General features: G+C 43.2%; 3 protein-coding genes across 3 annotated transcripts; 2 read left to right on the forward strand and 1 right to left on the reverse strand.

Moving 5' to 3' along the window:
- Positions 1 to 267: 267 nt before the first annotated feature.
- On the forward strand, positions 268 to 4,434 carry adprhl1 (ADP-ribosylhydrolase like 1). The gene is made up of 7 exons (XM_019884471.1): positions 268 to 990; positions 2,325 to 2,489; positions 2,580 to 2,705; positions 2,823 to 2,963; positions 3,149 to 3,276; positions 3,361 to 3,493; positions 3,569 to 4,434. Exons 1-7 carry the CDS (start codon positions 777 to 779, stop codon positions 3,736 to 3,738), a joined length of 1,077 nt encoding a protein of 358 aa, XP_019740030.1. The 5' UTR covers positions 268 to 776; the 3' UTR covers positions 3,739 to 4,434.
- A 4,358-nt stretch (positions 4,435 to 8,792) lies between these two features.
- On the forward strand, positions 8,793 to 13,001 carry grtp1a (growth hormone regulated TBC protein 1a). Its single transcript, XM_019884472.1, has 8 exons — positions 8,793 to 9,371; positions 10,586 to 10,737; positions 10,815 to 10,973; positions 11,066 to 11,190; positions 11,509 to 11,605; positions 11,712 to 11,884; positions 12,215 to 12,400; positions 12,470 to 13,001. Exons 1-8 carry the CDS (start codon positions 9,316 to 9,318, stop codon positions 12,563 to 12,565), a joined length of 1,044 nt encoding a protein of 347 aa, XP_019740031.1. The 5' UTR covers positions 8,793 to 9,315; the 3' UTR covers positions 12,566 to 13,001.
- A 173-nt stretch (positions 13,002 to 13,174) lies between these two features.
- Positions 13,175 to 18,578, reverse strand: lamp1a (lysosomal associated membrane protein 1a). Its single transcript, XM_019884470.1, has 9 exons — positions 18,177 to 18,578; positions 16,719 to 16,825; positions 16,396 to 16,615; positions 15,858 to 16,019; positions 15,559 to 15,770; positions 15,331 to 15,456; positions 15,190 to 15,256; positions 14,950 to 15,117; positions 13,175 to 14,097 (listed from the first exon to the last, which is right to left on the reverse strand). The coding sequence occupies exons 1-9, from the start codon at positions 18,232 to 18,234 to the stop codon at positions 13,958 to 13,960; spliced, it is 1,260 nt and encodes a 419-aa protein (XP_019740029.1). The 5' UTR covers positions 18,235 to 18,578; the 3' UTR covers positions 13,175 to 13,957.
- Between the last annotated feature and the right edge of the window lie 717 nt (positions 18,579 to 19,295).

Below are 19,295 nucleotides of genomic sequence, written 5' to 3' on the forward strand. Positions count from 1 at the left end.
CAATCAAATGGCAACTCACAAGTGTGTGTGTGGGGGGCGGGGGCGGGGGGGGGTGTGAAGAGATAGTGGGGGAGGTTTCAAATCCAGTAACACTTTTGAGAATTTTCTGGAATAGGCAAAAATGAAGCTCAAGCGGAACACCTGGGCAGCACAGCACACAAATGTAAAAGGCGTGTTTGAAAATGTCAGCAAAAGTGTGCGAAGTATTCGAGTCACCTTCACTGAGTGATTGCTCAGATTGAGGATGATGTTTCGGTCTTACTCTCCTCCTCCTGTTGGGGTGGGTGGAATTGCAACAAGGTCCAGCACCAGCTGACGAGCCGCCCATTAGCATCTCTTACAGTGCTTCCATGCCCCATCACGAGCCCAAACCCAGCCACTTGTCTTTTAAACTACGGAGCCAAGGGGGGATTGCCTTTTTAGGAGACACCCGATTCCGGTGGACATACCACGGCTGGCATAAAGAAGCTGTGGATGATAAAACCAAACTCCAATGCGAGGGGCCATCCTTGAATCATAAGGTGCATTTTACGACTGATTTGGACGTGGTACGGACAACTGGTGAAAGCGAGAGGACAGCTGCAATCATGGCAACCTGGTGAAGAAACAATGACGAAAACGCTGTTGGCACAGCAGAAAGTTTTGAAGGAAATTTTGCAGCGATACCGGACCACTTAGTTTTTTTTTTTTTTTAAGTGAGGTGGGAGAGAAAAGCTACAATTGAAAAACCTCGACATTCATTGGAAGTTGTGACCTGAACAGCAAATCGCAGAAGAATGGACAAATTCAAGGCAGGTATGGTTCTAGGTGGTGCCGGCGATGCCTTGGGCTTCAGAAAAGGCCAGTGGGAAAGTTGCCCATCAGGTAGAAAGATCCAAGAAGAACTGGTGTCCCTTGGCGGTCTGGGAGCACTCAAACTGGACCCTGATAACTGGCCACTGAGTGATGCAATGCTAATGCACATGACCACAGCAGAGGCACTTATCACAGGTATGTTTGGGATCCATCTTGAGTGACGATATCAGTTTCTAATTTGAGTAGAATGTTATCGATGAAGCACGTCGTTTATGGATAAAACGAAAAAAGAAAATCAAAGTACAAACCGTGAGAAAGTATATTTGTCCTCACCCGAATGCCATCTTAAGCCCCCCAGAGGATGGCAATAAATTTTTAGGACGGAGGAGTCCAAAATAGCATACGCAAGATTAACTCTGGCCCATGGTGAACAATAGCTGGTCAGACTCTGCTGGTAACAAGGCAACAGTAATATGACGATGACATCTTTTGAGATTAGGTCTCCCCATTTAGACACATTCTGGAATGCCAGCACACATACACACACGCAGACGTAAATCAACACGCACGGCAGCCAGACTGAAACACTAGACCTGCGTTCCCCACCCACCTGTGGGTCGTTTGGGACCCGCACAGAGACATGAAGCTATGATGACAAGAGAAATTCCTCCCCCAGCGACATGGAGGAGGAAGCTGTTGTGTGTGCTATGTCGTCAAAAACTAGGCGATACAAGAAACCCGTTAAATCGTTTGAACAAGTAGCAAAAATGCGAGCGGAATTTGAACACCCTGCCCACGTAAATAATGTATGAGCAGTTTAGTCACTAATAACTAGCCACAAAAAAACAAAAACTAATAACTAGCCACTGTGGCCAGCAGCAGCCGAATGGAAGCAGCAATCAAACATGTCCTCTTTTGATCAGTACCATTTACATGTAGCAATCATGCTAACGCTGTTTGTGGGAGCGTAACTAAAAAGAAAAAAGATTACGTTAACATGATAAGGCGTATTTTTTCTTCTTAATTGCTCCATTTCTTCATACTTATTGGTGTTATTTTATTTTATTCTACATTTGTTGTGCAGTAGAACAATACTGTTTGAAATGAACGAACGTTAATAAAATGTTGAATGACTCTATATTTATTGTCAGTAAGAGTGGTTTAAAACTGGCAAATGAAATGCAATGAAAAAATAAAAAAAGGTTGCCGATCCGCTAAAAGCATTCACTTGTCTCAACCGGTCCTTGACACAAAAGGTTGAGGACCACTGCATTAGACTGCATTTAATCTTCTGACCAGTCAAGTAAAAGCCACTGAAACAAATAGACAAGAGACATGGCTGTGAGATCTGTTTGTGGATCTCATCTGAGCAGTGTGTGCGTTACTGTCTCCACTTGCTCAAGGCGTGCTTGTTTTAATCGGCCGGGTTGTAGGCTGAGGCTAAACTTAGCCCACTTCAGCAACACTCATCTCCTCTTGCGTGCCAATTATGAATGACTCAGAAAGACTCTGCGTTTGTGTGCATGCAGATTACTGGTGTCTGGATGACCTTTACCGTGAGCTGGTGCGTCTCTACGTTGAAGCCACGGTGTCTCTGCAAGGAAAAAACCCTGATCCGGCGACAGTGGAAGCCTGCATTCACCTCAAACCTGACAATTTTCTCCTCGCTTGGCATACACCCTTCAATGAAAAAGGTCTTTGGGGGTTGGGGGTGTTTCTCTTGCTCAGGAAAAAAAAAAAATTCTATTCCTCCTGAAAATGCTGAAATGCAAATGTCTGGTCAGGGTCAGGATTTGGGGGCGCTGCTAAGGCCATGTGCGTGGGTATGAGATACTGGCAACCTGAGAGACTAGACAGCCTCGTAGAGGTCAGCATTGAAATTGGCAGGATGACCCACAATCACCCCACAGGTGATCTATCCGAAAGATGATTTTTTTTTGTCGCGGGAAATGTACAAATATTTCAATTTTCATTTCAAACTATTGATATCAAAGTGCCGTATGAAGATGTCACTACTGCCTTTTCAGGGTTCCTGGGTTCCCTGACAACCGCACTATTTGCATCCTATGCAATCCAGGGAAAACCTCTTGGGACTTGGGGCCGTGAGCTCATGAAAGTCATTCCTCGCGCTGAGGAGTACTGTCGGAAGACCATACGCCATATGGCAGGTAAATCCAAGTTTTGCTTCATGTTTTGCAGAATTCAGTTTTGATAGAGACGGAATGAATCAATGAATGGGAAAACATTTCATTAAAAACCCGTTCGAGTTCAGTTTGAGCACAAAAAATCCGGAGGGAGGCTAAAAGTCTTGGACTGCACGTTGTGGGCACTTATTCAGTCCGTTTCTCTGCAGAATATCAAGAAAACTGGTTCTACTTTGAGGCTAAGTGGCAGTTTTACTTGGAAGAGCGAGAACTGGAAAAAGAAGGTCAGAATAAGCCGTTGTTTGACAATCGCTATGATGCTGAAGAAACCGATAAGGTAAATCCCTTTTATTTTTGCAGTAGAAATTAACTCCGGAGTTCGGTTACACAGCGTAATCTGGTACTACTCTTATTGGCCCAGATGTACAAGCGATGGAGCTCAGAAGGCCGTGCGGGCCGGAGGGGACACGATGCCCCTATGATAGCCTACGACGCCCTTCTGATTGCGGGAAATGACTGGGCCGAACTATGCAGAAGAGCCATGTTCCATGGAGGTAAGATATCACGACATTTGGCGGAGAGCAGACCCAAAAGAAGACCTGCTCACTGAGACTTGTGTGTTATTTTAGGGGAAAGCGAAGCCACGGGCCTCATCGCCGGTTGCCTCTACGGCTTAATGTACGGCCTAAGCAAGGTTCCCTCAACCCTGTACCAGGATTTAGACAAAAGGCAGCGTTTGGAGGAGCTGGGAGAGGCGCTTTACAAAGCGGCATCCGAGGAGAAGTGCATAGACAAGTAAAAGTGCACTTCGCAAGCCCAACGGCTATCAAAGGAACTGCACGACCCAAAGACCCCTTCGTCCCCCGCACTGTCCTCTAGTCCTGGCAGATTCTTTCTAATGTAACCTATCCTCTCTTCATCTTCACCCCCCGCCCCCCCCCATCTTGCTAAAACCACTTATTGCAACAAATCACAAAAAACGCCAAACTTAGGCTACTGCGCAAACTATGATTCGACATTTGTCCAATGAACTAATCAGCATCTATTCCACATGAAGTACTCGATCTGCTCTGATGGAGAATGTTTTTTTTTCACATGTATGGATCGGATGGTGTTTCATTGCTGTGTATAGACATCAACTTTTGCAACCTTTAAGCAAACGTTTAGCAAGCTAAGGATCACCCGAACCCTAATCCCCATTTAAATGCTAACCTGCATTTAAGCACATTTTCTCGAGATCAACGATATACTTCAACAAAAAGCTCGACACGTTATATAAGAGTCTCAAAGCTCTCAATGAGATTTTTTTTTGACATGAATCTCTCCAACTTGCAGCTTGTCAGTACATTCAATTCCGTCATGATCATAATTAGTCAATAACAGCGCTGTGTAGTGCACGTACACTCATGTTTCCAGAATCTGTGATTGTGATTTGAAGAGTGACATGTGAACATGCATGTGAGTTAACACAGCAATGATTAAAATGTAGTTAGCTATAAAAAGCCCCTGACTCTTTTTCTCTTGGCACTTGATTAACAATGAATGACTGTGCTGCTTAATCAACACAAAGCTGGCTGCTAAGCACCTTATTGATGACAGTAAAATCACGTGCATAATACGCATTTTTTTGCCCCCAAATGATCCCGAATTGCGGGTCCGGGGGTATTATACGGGATTGGTGCAAGTAAAGGAGCTTGACCAAAACACGAAAAAAGACGGCAACTTTTAACCATCATTTTTTTTTTATTTTTTATAGTGGATACTGAGATGGCGTCACAGGAGTATTAAAAACGTGCTCTTACACAAATGCAACCAAATGATAATAATGGATACCAGCAAATCAGAGAGATAAAAACTACATTTCAGGTTGATTTTGGGGGAGCGTATTATACACGGGATTACACGGTCAATATTTTACCTTTAAATTCTTTTGAATGTACTGTATGAAAATTAAAAAAAAAAAACCTTTATAGCCATTTACAAAAGAAAATAATAGTCGTGCTGGTCAACTAAAAATGTAATTGGCTCCATTGAAAGAGTTTCCAGCTTCAGTTTACGAACTTTTTTTTTGAATGTACATTCAGATCATTTCTTTGAGGATGTAAGTAGCTTCACTTTAACCGATGGGGAAAATAAAAAAACGGATATCTTTTGTTTGACACACGTTAGGTCACCGCAGAGGAGAAAACTTGATTCCGTGCATGAGGACCGTACTTACTTCAAAAAGCACAGCTAGTACAAAGATAACTTCATAGCCGTGTTCTATCTGCTAATCTGGACATATCAATCACGTGGATTAAGTTTTGCATATCCTCTATTCTCTATAGACCAGATTCTCAGAAAGCCCGTATCAGCCCCGATGCCGGTATGTTGAGGAAGTTACTCAGAGACCGTGCCTGTCGTCCAGTACTCCGAGGGATTCTGGAGAATCTCCTGCAATACCTGACACAGGACCTCGCCGATAGGACCACCAAAACCCAAGACGGGGATGAGCTAGTTTTCAAAACCTCTTTTCTGAGAAAGAGAGGGAGTCCAGAGATTGATCGGAGAATCCAGACTTTGGTTAAGCAGCCTGAACTTAATACAAGTCACATGCCGGTGATTTATGCCCCTGATAAAATGAGCAAAAGAGAGACTTCTGAAAACAGGTGTAAGATCCCAGGAAAAAAATGGTGCGTGAAACCAAAAGAGAGTTTTGAAAGCTTGCCTGGAGGAGGTGAAAGAGTAGAAGACCCAACACCCCGGCGTCTAACCACATTCCGGCTGCTCCAGTCCAAATTCATAAGGTCTACCCCAAAACCGCCTCTGACAAACAGAAGGGAGGTCGGAATGCTTTCATTCAGCGGAGGAAGGGCAGGTGCTCAAAATCACAGGCAAGATGGTGTGCGTGCAATGAGCAAAAACAGCGAAGACAGAAGAGAGCACAAGCGGAAGCGAGGTGGCATCGTCAAAGATACTGTGGCCAAGTTTGCTGTGACCGAGCAGAAGGAAATGGGACTGGAGACGTCAAAGCGGCCAATGAACTCGAGACTCATTGGAAAAGGGATCCTCCTGTCCTCCTTGATGGAGAAATTTGATAACATGGCCATTGTGTCGAAGGGGATCAAATCAAAATGGCCAAGCGAGAGACCTCCTGGAACAGTCAGCGTACAGCAGCGGGTTGCTTGCTGTGAAAAGGGGCACAACCCAGCAATGGATGCAAACGATCTCAAACAAAGCCAAGGTAAAAAAGTGACATCGAAAAGTTTACGTACGTGGTCGAAAGCGAATCAGAAAACAGCTGAGGGGCAACAAAACCCTGAGGAGAAGGTTCGCCTGAACTTGAAAGGAGGGCAAATTCCGCCACATTCAGATGACAACGGTTTCAATTTATTACACAACATCAGAAGTGATGCGCACTGCGGGAGTTCTGGTGAAATACACTGCGAGGGAGAAGAAAATATTTGGACCACGGCAAAGCTGAACTACGCCCGTCAAGAGATAATCCAATTTCGATGTGTAACACGGTGGTGCCTCCCTGGGCCCTGCAGGCTTGTTCTGCACAGTGACGCGCCCCTGAAGTGCCATACGACCATCGTACTACCATGCTCCATCCTATGGTCCACATGTGGGGATTCTTCTCCGAAGCAATACTTCAAGAGTCGTGAACACGAGGCTTCAGCTAGTCCTGACGCAAAACAGATAGAAAAAGATGCACATTTTGGGAGACCTTCCATTGGTACAGACTATAGCTTGATGGGGAAAGAACTGATGGATGACACAAATCGACGCAGACATGCAGCTAGCCAAAGAGGACTGTCCCATTACGCCGTACCACACATTTGTAGATTTGATGCTCAACAGGGTGATGCTCAACACTCAGAATCTCTTTTGGCAAAAATGCCAACTTCACCTCGGAATTGTTCTACAAATCTCACTGGAGCCGGGTTGAGCACAAAGGGAACTTTGCAGGAGTCACGCCCTCTTGACGTCAAGGTACAAAGTGTTCAAGCAACAGAAGAGAACAAAACAGCAAGGACATTTCGGCAAAAACGTGATCAGCATGAAGAAGTTAAAAACGGCGCAATAACAGCAGAAATGAGAGACACGGAAGTCCTACCACAGAGCTGTCAAACATCCGAGCCCGTTGTCGGTATGCTAGCGTCACCGGCTCAAAGTCAATTACCGATGACCAGCAAAACTCAGAGACCAAAGTATACGTCGATAAACTACGGCGACCCGGCTGTCAAACAAACATATAAACCCAAGGTCATACGATTTACTGACACGTTTACCTTCTAGATTGCTGGGAATCATCCAGACGGATGTAACGATAATGGCGATATCGCAAAATGAAAATTGCCGTGATGTCATCGCCGTCATGTTACGTTCGTAAAAGCATCATTTGTCTATCAAATAACGACGGACCAGTATTGTGACCAATTTCCCTACAATATCGTGATAATTATCGTATTGTCAGATTCATATGGTGATAATATTGTAATGTGACATTTGGATATCATTCTCAATTATACATGTGAAATTATAGCATTTTTAATTTAATACAACTGCTGTATTTTGATGACTTGGGCGAGAGGCAACTTAATCAGACCATTTGAAAAAAGGGGGGGGGGGAATCGATTTATTGCAGACAGTCATGAATAAATTTATATCCCCTTCCCAATTTGAAAAATAACTCACTTGACTTTTTCCAAACCATTTTCTATTTCAAAATTGGAGTGAGACTTTCAGAAATGTTGTTTGTGTGTCACGTGTGAAATGTGTGATCATATTAAATGGCATTTCGAAATTCAAGTCATGGAAATAATTGTTGTCGTTGAATGTGTTTTATTTGGATTTGTTTGGTATTTTCCCCCATTAAAATACAAAACCTTGACAACCCGCAAAAAAAGAAAAAAAATCACCTTACACGCATGGAAAACACCTCAACGAGTCGGATTTTGAATTAAAAAAGATGCCCCTAGTTGTGCTTTAGTCCAAAATGTAGTTGACAAAACATCACTGTCCCGTGGACTGTTTGCTTTCTGTTACGGTGCCCCAGATGGGAGAAGCCAAACGACTACTGTACTTATTCCTGTGCCATAAAATATCCGATAATAATGACTAATCTAATCATGATTATTTTTGCTCGCTTCAATTAAGTGGACGACTGCACAGTACAACTTTTTTGTCAATGTCGCCCTCAAGTGGTTGAGCCCAACCCGTGTAGATCGTACTATATTTTAAAAGATGTATTATTATCAGAAGTGCAATGTTTGATCCTCTTTATCACTCTGATTGTATGCATTTTATTGTTTGCAACCTAACTCTTGACCACAATATCATCACGAAAATAGACGCTTATGCAGAAGACGTTCTGATGAGTTTTATCATAACAACGGGTCTTGTATTTGCTTGACTTTCTCTCACTCACACAACTCAAACGTTAAAACGAGTGCAGTATTATTCGTTTTTTAATAGACAATAAGTGCAAAGGGTAGGCAAGAGTGTGTGCGCTACAAAACTTAAACCCGTGATTCTCAAAATGGGTGGGTCGCAACAGGTCGTTCAAAATTTCATGGTACGGACAATCGGACAACATTTTTTCATGTTTTATTAGGTTAAAAACAGCGCCAAAGAAATTTGCGCAAGACACACTCAGTAAAGCACGCTCACTATCCCCGTATTTACAGTTTTGCTTTGGATTTTTTTATACTTATGGTATATACGTGTTTTAAATGCAAATATTTACTCTATAATAGATCAAAATCTACTAATTTGTTGCCATGGACAAGGTAGTATTGGGAGGGAGAAAGCGCGCGATCTTACCTGATTCCCTTGAAGGCACCATGAGATGTGACTGGAGTGTGTGTATGTGTTCGTCGATCCCGGGACGAGCGTCACGCGTGTGTAACCTTCTTTCCACGGATTTCTCCGGAAGCTCAAGGAAGATCTTCAGTTGGCATCGCCAGGCAGCCAACCTGCGGTCTTTATATCTGGATTGCATTGGTGAATCGAGCTCTTCGGCAGGCCACTCTTTGTATTCCGAGGTAGCGAAGAAACAAGCAGCAGGTGCATGTTGTGAATGGCTGTAAAAGTCAAACTTAAAAGTTCTCGCCATATGGCAGCCAGAATGGCGGACTGGGAATCTGCGAAGCAAACAACTGAGCGATTTTCTTAAGCGAGGCGAAGAAAGAAAACGATAAATGAAGGAAAAACAGTTTTCTAACGTGTCCCGTTGTCAAGAATAGCGTGCAGCGTGTAGAGACCTCCAGTTCGAGAGAAAAAACAAACAAACACCTGAAACTCAACCTGCAGCTTTTGATCGAACGCAGTCTGCAAATACACCGGTGGGCAAAGAAGGCAGAAAGGAACAGAAGCGAGGAAAGGAGAAAGCATGGAGAAGAACAAGACGAACTCCACCGGCGACACAGCCAAAGACAGAGTGAACAGGTAACTTGGTAGTTCAACTAAAACTTTTAAAAACTCTCATCGATTTCTACACGAACGCAAAACTTGAGCTGTGATATTCAATGCTCAAGAAACTTAACTGTCGTCATGGTCACCCAAAATTCTTATTTAGTGTTTATTTACATTTTTTTACCAGAACGTTATTTAGCATTTGACATTCAAGATTATAAAAATTAATTTCGCATTTACATATATGCAAAGAACGCTATACATTCAGATTAATACAAAGAAAATGGTGGATTCAATACAAGCAGGCACAGTGTTAATTGCTTTTTGTTTCAAAGAATGTCTGATCGAAAATGATTATGCTTGAACTCGTACAGTGAATGCCACAAAGCACAGCTTCCTTCCCATCAATTTAATTGAGTGGAATTTACCCATTCTTACAAGCAGATGTATCACCACATACATGTTTGATTTTCGCTCATTCATGCCAGCAAATCCAAAAAGTACATTCTGTATTTATTTGCATTTTTGCAAAGCAGCTACAGTATAAATTGCCTGACTAGTTGAAAATGGGACACGATGGAAAAGTCGCAAAAACTGGTCAGGTGAATTCGCGTGACACTCCTTTGCAAAAAAAAAAAAAACATTCACCGTGTGTGAACATTTTGTTCTCATCCAATTCAAAATCAACAATTGTCAAAGTTAAAAGGGGAATTATTTCCCAACTGTTACCTGCGTCACCGAAGCCTTACCTTTGTTATGGCAATACGGATATCCTTAGTTTACTTTATCACCTTCTACACACACTTGTGACATTTTAAATACTATTTTGTCTTTACATTCTAGTCAGGTGATTCACATGAAAATCTTGTTGGGCCTCTTCAAAACACACGTCATGTATGTGAATAAAATGTTTCATTCTTATAGAGAAGTAGTCACTCTTGTTAAAGTGTTAAGAACGCTTATCCTGTTATGTAATCTTCTTAAAGTTACTGCTTCAAGCCATCCACTCTCACTATAGCAAAGTATATTTAGGTAAGGGGACTAGACAAAGCATTCTGCCGTTCAAAATAAATCCAGTCCGGTTCAGTGGGTAGACTTCAAAATGCACTTCAACTGAATATTTGGTGGGTTTCCATATTTGTTTAGAAAGTATAAACCAAAATACTTGCGCAGCACACAAGTGTAGGCCCATTCCGAGAGTGTTGCGCTAACAAGTATGAACCCTCATTTTGCCATATTTCGCCCAGGGTGGATCCATATGGCTTTGAACGCCCAGAAGACTTTGACTACGAGTCATATGAAGAGCTGATGTCCGAGTATCTTGTTGTGCTCACTCAAAGGTCCATCAAGTGGTCCAAACTACTGAAGAGCAAACGCAAGGTGCAGCGGAATGTGAAATGTGAGTGTGTGAAACGCGCAAGTGTCACGACGGGCTCGTCTTGCACACAGTCAACTGCCATTTCCCTTCCGCTTCAGTAAAGCGTTACATACGTAAGGGGGTACCCAATGAACACCGGGCTCTGGTTTGGATGGCGGCGAGTGGCGCTCAAGAGCAGTTAGAAAAAAACCCAGGCTACTACCAGGCCCTGCTTGGAGCTCAGCACGACCCCAAACTGGTGGAGACCATCTGCACAGGTGAGCCTGTGGTAGCTTTTATTCACGGTAAACCTCATGGCAGAGGTCAGATTGATTATTTTGGTTATTTATTTTATTAATTTTTTTCCCAGACTTGAACCGTACATTTCCAGACAATGTGCAATTTCGAAAGACGTCTAACCCGTGTCTGCAGAAAGCTTTGTACAACGTGCTGCTGGCTTACGGTCACCACAATGCCGCTGTGGGTTATTGTCAGGTAATAAACAAATCAGTAAAAAAATGCTTTTGAAAAATTACACCATGAGGTGACATAGTCCGAGTTTAAAAATTAACCATGAAAACAGCACATCCAGGTAAATACTTTGTCTCGACTACAGTGTTAAAACATCCGTTGTCATTGCTTTGTATTTGGAATGGAAATCTCTTTCAGCACATCGTAGTAACCTACTTTGCATTGTAAATGTATCCTTTCATTTATCGCTCCGCATCCCAGGTTTTCTTCATGTCCAGTAGTCTCTTGTTTTGATTGGATTCGAGTATTTTGTCATGTCACATGTCTTTGATTTGGTCTCAGGGCATGAATTTTATAGCTGGCTATCTGCTTATCGTAACAAAAGATGAAGAGAAGTCTTTCTGGCTGATGGACGCACTCCTTGGCAGAATCTTACCAGGTGTTGTCATTGTTACCTACATTGTGTGTACATGCGTTGTCTTACTATTGCTTCATTAAGAATGGCTTTGTTTACATGACCTACGTACGTACATGTCTGATGGCAGACTACTACAGTCCGGCCATGCTTGGCTTGAAGACGGACCAGGAGGTGTTGGGGGAGTTAGTCAGAGTCAAGTCCCCCCGAGTGTGGAAGGCCATGATGGATCACAACGTCATGTGGACTCTTGTGGTGTCCCGATGGTTCATCTGTCTCTTCATAGACATTCTGCCTGTGGAGGTGAGGGCTCTAGTAGTGATGGGGGAAATGAAGCTTCCAATATGCTTCATGAACCAGTTGTATTTTTTTTTTTACTCTTGTAGATGTGGCACTCCATGTTAAAGAGTGACTTGCCCTTTGTTAAATGCTTATTTAAACCAACACTGCCATCTAGAGGAGTCAAAAAGTATAACTGGCTCATGAAGCAAATTTGAAGCTTCATTTTCCCATCACAAGGCTCTAATGAATTCGTTCAGAGTGCAGTTTTAAATTCATATTGTTAATAATTCATTTTTGTGCCATCAACCGTGTTATAACTACTTGGATGCCCTCAATGACCTTCGATTGCAGACAGTTCTACGAATTTGGGACTGCCTGTTCTACGAGGGCTCGAAAATCCTGTTCCGTGTAGCGCTGACACTGATTCATCACTACAGAGATTTAATTGAACAAGCTCAGTCCCTGCCAGACATATGCCAAATCTTCAAACAGATCACACGTGGGGCGTTTGTGGAAGAATGCCACCCTTTCATGCAGGTAAGACAAGACCGAGTAAAAAGACCAACAGTGCTAAAGTCATCCGCTGTTTTTTTTATCCCTACCTAGAAAATCTTTACTGAGCCCGGAAGTCTATCCATTGCAACGTTGACTAAGCTCAGAGCAGCGTGTCGAGCACGAGTCATCGCTGAGGAGGCTGAATGAATTCAGTTTGCTCTGAAAATTCCACTGGAAGAAGGACCAAACAACTTGCTATGGCTATTGATTTCACCTTAAACATCATTTCAGTTAAAACATGAATGGAATTTTTTTATATTTATAGCGTCATGAAAGTAACACACTATTTTTTGGGGTTTATACTTGGCATGCGAGATCAGGCATTGTACTCCGGGTCTACTCAACAGCTGTCAAAATCCAGGTTTCATTTATTTGCTTTGTACACTTTGAGCACAGCCAAGAGGCACGCCCGATGTATTTTTGGTAACCCTTGCTGCGTTGACAAATTCTTCGTAGTGGATGAAATGAGCTTGAAACATGAATGTGAATTGTAAAGATGTCTAGAGCTTCAGGATCGTACATTTCATGTGTTTTGTCTGTCATTCACCTCACTGACCAAAATATAACACTCCTGCTGATGCGATTCCAGGAATGGTGCGTCCAATTTGTTCGGTGCGGCGTTCTCAAGCCAGATATTGTTTCAGTACTCCAAAATAACCTTGGTATTGATCTTATTATCTGCGCTGTTGAATTACTCAGTTCAACGCTGTTAAACGGACATGACAGAACAAATCCTACACTCTTGTGCACGCTGTATACTCAAAAGGAATCACCACCCAAATGTTTATTATGTTTCAGTAGGATGCACGATGCAAAAATGACTTTAAAGTATTTTCTATAAAAAAAAAAAAGATCAAATCATTAGTTTCTATGAACACTTTTTGTTGCTGTTGAGGGTATCGGCAATGAAAAAAAAAAAAAAAACGAACCGCAAGGCAGCCTAGGGTTGTTGGACCACCACACACACTGATTAAAAAAAAAAGTAAAAGACAGTGTAGAACGTCACGCTTCACCGCAAAGCATCGGGGGAGGGGAAACATCTGAGCATTTGCTGACTAGGATCATCATCACCTGCTAATGGGAGACTCACTGCCAATCAATCCATAACATTTGAATATACACATTCTTAGCTGTCCAAAAGAGCAATTCCAGCCGCTAAAAATACATCACTCCTTGAGTTCATCATATTCCCCCTCTGTCTCTTAAGTAGCAGGAGAAGACAAGATTTATAAATACTTTACTCAGCTGAAAACAAACACATTTGACACAAAAAGAATTTCCGTCATGAAAACATCCCCCAAAAAGGTCATGGTCAACATGCTGCCTCGATCCCGGACTCAATCTTGATGCCCACTTGGTTGCATTCGACTTTATCATCCAGGGGAAAAAAAATTACATAATCTCCAAATATTGTGAAACAATACGCAGACTTAGCAACACTTGTTTCCACTGACTTAACGCTTGTGCCTGCAGTTTGGCCGCTTCACTGTTACACCTCACACTCGCTCTGTGGCGTTTCCCTCGGATGAGGGTTCTGGTTCAGATGGTCTGGTATCCGGCGTGGCTCCTCTTGCGCCCTATTAGGTATGCAATGAGGACAACCAGCACAAGACCGGCAAGGGCCGCGCCAACGATGATGGGAATCAGCATCTCATCTTGATCCATTTGGCACTCCTCCGCTGAAGACCGGCGAGGAGGTGGAGAGATTTGTGACTTAATCTAGAATGCTGATGTGTCCGATTACCGTATTTTCCGCACCAAAAGGCGCACCTAAAAGCCTTCCATTTTCTTCAAAGCTCACAGCGCGCCCTAAAATCCGATGCGCCTTGTGTATGGTCTGTACGGTAAGATTTCAACCCCAAAATGGCTCCTTGCTAGAGACATGCTGACAACGCAGAGTTCAAACTTAAGGCGATCAGTTTCGCAGTTGAACACGGAAATAGAGCAGCGGCAAGAGAGTTCAACGTTAACGAGTCAATGTTATAACTTGCTGATGGTTAAGTGAACTGTGTCGTTGCTTTATTAAATAAGTTTTACTGACATCTGATCGTCGCTCTATAAATCAGTGTGTAGTGTGGTGTCGCGTTCTGTTGGCATTTCCTTGAGCGTAGCTCCATCTAGTGGATGCATTGTAGATTGCATCTTATAATGCAGTCCGTCCAATATATGTAAAAAATTACAAAATAGGCCATTCATTGAAGGTGCGCCTCATAATCTAGTGCGCCTTTTAGTGTGGAAAATACGGTAGTTTGAACATGATCGGCACTGACAACAATTTTAAAATAAAGACTTAAGGCAGGGGAGCCCAAGTCCAGTCCTTGAGGGCCCTTTTCCAGCTTGTTTTAGATGTCTCCCTCCTCCAACGCATCTGATTCAGTCAAAGGAAGAATACATCAACAACAGGCTGGATAAGGGCCTCTCCAGGACCGGACTTGGGCGCCCCTGACCTCAGGTCAAAAGAGTACGCACACGCACGCACACACACGCGCACATGCACACGCACACAGAAGAAACCCAATAGGCATTGGTACCTGTGGCAAACTGGTTGGTGGTGACCCCAAAGGCTTGAACCCGCAGCTTAAATGTGTTGAGAGAGAAGCTCGGCACCACAGCCAGAGTTTGCTCCGTATTACACATGTAGGAACGTCCCAGCGTGGTCCGAAGGTAGTCCAGACTGGTGTTCTCGGCTGAAAAGGGCGCTGTAAAAGAGACAACCCTGAGGCTCGCTTGAAATTGAATTCGGATCGACGTGAAACGTGTTGCTTCGATACCTGTCATATCAGACCAATTGGCGAGCACGTTTATCCCGCTGAGGTGGTATTTGTTGGCCGTGGAATTCTGTTGAGACAGTCTGGATTAGTCCACGCACAAACCGTGAGTAGTGGAGACAGCAGTGCTCGGTGTACGATTACCAGGGTAAAGATGAGGCTGAGTGTGGTAGTCCGGCCCTGAGCCAGAACCAAGGTAGCGCTGTTGTCTTCACAGGATCCGGAAGAATTTGTCAGATTAGGAGTGAGATTAAAATATTCTTGGACAGTCTGTAAAAAAATAAATACATAAATAAATAAACAAAGCGAAACAAATCCGATGCATCATTAATCGGAAATAGGTCGAACATTACAGAGTGGCTCTTGCACTACCTTATTCTGAGATTGGGAGACATAGGAGACATTGAGCTGTAGCCCCATTTGGGCCAAGAGGCAAACTGTGCCGTTGCTGTTGCTAATGGAGTAAATTCCCCGTTCAGGAGGTCCGGGTGTTGTGGGGGCTGGAGACGCTGTGGTTGGAGTACGGGCAGTGGTGGTGGGAGTGGTTGTGGTAGTGTGAGCCTGATCTGCTGCACATATTGTTTCTAAAGAAACAAAGCAAGGATCGTTTTGGGACTTGGCAGGCGCAGTGATGACATTGAACAGAATTGTGGACAGCAGAAATGTCATACCATCTGAACTCAGACCATTCCCTGGCATGTATGCTTCAAGTCTCATATCAGAGAAGGTGACTGTTTGGTCCCCAAGTATGACAGAGGTGGCGCTCACACAATGGTAGGTGGTATTGATTGCTGCCCAGATGCCGGGAGAAGCTGATGTGACAGTTACCACAGCTGAAGGTTTAAAAGAAAAAAAAAAAAAAAGGAAGACAGTAAATCAAAATTAGTTTTCAAACAAGCGGATCTTGTTTCCTGAAAAATGATTTCAATTCTACTCCAAATGAATGACATTTTTCAAAAAGAGCAGTGAGACAGGGCCAAATATCTGGTACCACGTTAGTCAATTGTAAAGTCTATGAGTAGATTATTACCCTCTAAAGTTAAGAATCATAAACTGTTTTCAACCTTTTTCTATGCTGACCTTTTATCGCCAAAATTTTCAGAACAATACCCATCATGAGATGGATGCACACAAAAAAATCACCACCTTGGTGGAGGTCAACAAGCTTCTGTGCACTCGTTGAGACTTTGTCGTTGTGCCAGTTCTCACCAGAGCTGTTGGCCTCGGCGAAGATGGAGGAGTCGCTGAGGTTGTACTGCAGCATCAGGGCAGCCATGCTGTAAAGACTTCCGTTGGTTGAGAAGCTCAGCCCCAGGGCATGTCCAGATCCAAACGTTGCCACTAGCGCCGGCGTGCCGGCAACTGAGCCACATGAGCTGCTTGCTAGGTCGACGGTGGTGGTGTTGGGCAGTGGAACCTGGACAGTTCTCTGAGGGAAGACAAGGGATTGATTGGGAATCATAATGGATATTCGGTGGAAGTTCAAATGTATCGCTTATAGCTGGAAAAATAGTATCCGCGGCTGTACGTACCGGGCTGCTGGAGGTGTTGTAGGTGATGGAGAACACTGCAGAGAGCTCAGCCTTGATGCATGTGGAGTTCCTCTCCCTCACTTCGAGAGTAACAGCCTGGAGGAAGCCTGCAATATACAAAGTATCATATATTAGTACCAGTACCTGCAAGTGGAGTCCATTTTCCATTTCAATCTGATTGGATTTTTCATCTGTTTCACAATGAGGTGTTTTTTTTTTTTAATGCCTGGAAAAGTGCAAAATATACAAATCTATTCAGAACTTGCTTGCCGACATCAAAACAAAAAAACACAATCAGGATTTGGGGTGTGAATCCAAGCTCTGCTAATAACCTTAAAAAAATCCTCCTCCTCCAAATAAAGCAATATGCAAAGGAGTGTCACGATTGAAACATTTCACATCGCATCAGCAAGTGACCACGACCCCTTTCGCTTCCTCCATTGAGTATATAGTGCTTTTTATTTCACTTATTTCTACGTTGAAGAGTTGTCAATCAATAAAATACATCTAGGAGTTCAGAGTAGAAAATTTTGTTCACAAATTACACCCCGACCACAACTTGCTGATTTACAATTAAAAAGAAGAGCTGATTATTGGCTGTGAGTTACCCACCATATAAACGCTGTTACAGTGGTACTGGAATTGACACAGCCGACTGGCCATATTCTTTAATTCTTATCATTATTTCTCCGTGACTATGGACTCAATATTCAGTTCTCTCCCAACCCCCATCACACCATCGTTTCAGTACTGCCTGCTGAAACTTGAACCTACTGCCACCTTCGTTCACCCTGTCAACACACGCAGTTTACACAACAGAGTAACAAAACACAAAAATGACACGACTTTGCTTTTTTTTGCTTTGATGTAGATTTTTATCTCAATGTTACTGTAATAAACAATGATATAGTCATTAACAAGAAAGCTAGAATTAGATTGGCTTGTATTTCTGCTCTTGGTCGGCAACTGGAACTGATATTAAACGCGATATAAAAATCAGAAGTAGCGCATCGTTGTCTACGCAACACAAAGCAGCACACAGAAGTCACATGAAGCTCTCAGATGACAAAGCTGCTGCTGCTGTTGCGCAAAATCGATACAACTTGCATGACAAATTACAACACAATACAATTAGTCCAGAGACTTCTCGTGTATTGTGATCGACTTTGACGGCATTTTGTTTCAAAACCGACAGGAGTTAAGACAAATAGGAACGCTCTTGCTATTCAGTTGAGGAAATTCTTTTTGAATCACAAATGACCAAATGTGGGTGAGGAACGATATATGTTGGTTAATAACTAACATATGCTAAGTTAGTACACTTTGTGACATATTGTGGCACCAATTAGGGTTGCTAACCTAAACTAGTAGCGAACATTAACATGTAGCATTCTCTGCTAGTCGATCACGCCACTGGTCATCCAAGCAGCTGTTCGTTTATTGAGCAAAAATACTCACCCATCACGGCAAACCACGTGAACAGCAACAGCGAGCCAGAAGCCATGGAGAGCTTCATCCTTTCCGTCGTGCCACGGCAGAGGCTACGAATATGCAGAACGAGGTTGAGCGTTTGTGTCACAGAGACGCGGAAAGGCTGTCGAGGCGGAGCGAGAGATGCTTGCTCGGCCGCCGCTCCTCACTCGCAGGTGGGACCTCCGCACGGAAATGTGCACGTCAGTTGGCCCACTGTCAAATTAAGCGACGCTGGATCCGATGGCGCCTTCTTCCTCTTCTTCTTCGCGGGTGGCGTAAGTGAGAATGATTTAACACCGCGCCGGTTTTAACAGCCTTCCCTCCGTACGTCAATGAGCGACCGCTCAATCTGCAACCGAAAGCTATGTCACGTCACGTGAGCTGGTAGCGTCTGCAGCTAGCATGTCACGTGAACGCGCCCCCGAGCGCTGTCCACGCGATACTTGAACCGTTTTTGGAAAGCAACTGTGAGAGCGACTCGTTAAAGTGAAGGGCAGCCAGTTTGTTCCAGGCTTCCGACATAACGAATTTGCTCAAATAAGCTTTACATATTATTAATAATTAATGATATTAATTTATCTGAAGACACTTACATTTTTGATGATCTGTCAATAATTTGTGAACAGATAAACACCAGAGGCAAAACATTATTTTCATGAATCTTTTGCCAGGATTCACATGTTCAAATGATCAATTCAACAACATTCCTTTAATAATCTCCCATCACTGGGAAACTATTTTTAGAACAGGCCGGTCCTTGGGCTACCTGGTGCCTGTTGGTACTGGATTGGTGACCCCTGGGTTAGACTAACATACAAATTATCATTACACTCTGCTCATAATTGCTAGCCATGAACATACTGTATATACTTTCAGTTCACATTAGGTCCTACAGGAACTTCATTTGAAGCACAGCTTGATATGGAGGTCTTTACATTTTCAATTTCTCAACATGCTTCTCAGAATTTACAAGTCAACAATGCATAAGTTTGTGAAATACAGTTTTACTTTTTCGTTAACCACAACCCATAAGTATTATTGCCTTGGGACAAGGTAAATGTAATACAAAAATTCCCATAATTAGCTGAAAAGAAACCAATACAA

The sequence above is a fragment of the Hippocampus comes genome, unplaced genomic scaffold (genome assembly GCF_001891065.2).
Source record: "Hippocampus comes isolate QL1 unplaced genomic scaffold, H_comes_QL1_v1.1 scaffold21, whole genome shotgun sequence".
In the NCBI taxonomy this organism is placed as follows: domain Eukaryota; kingdom Metazoa; phylum Chordata; class Actinopteri; order Syngnathiformes; family Syngnathidae; genus Hippocampus; species Hippocampus comes.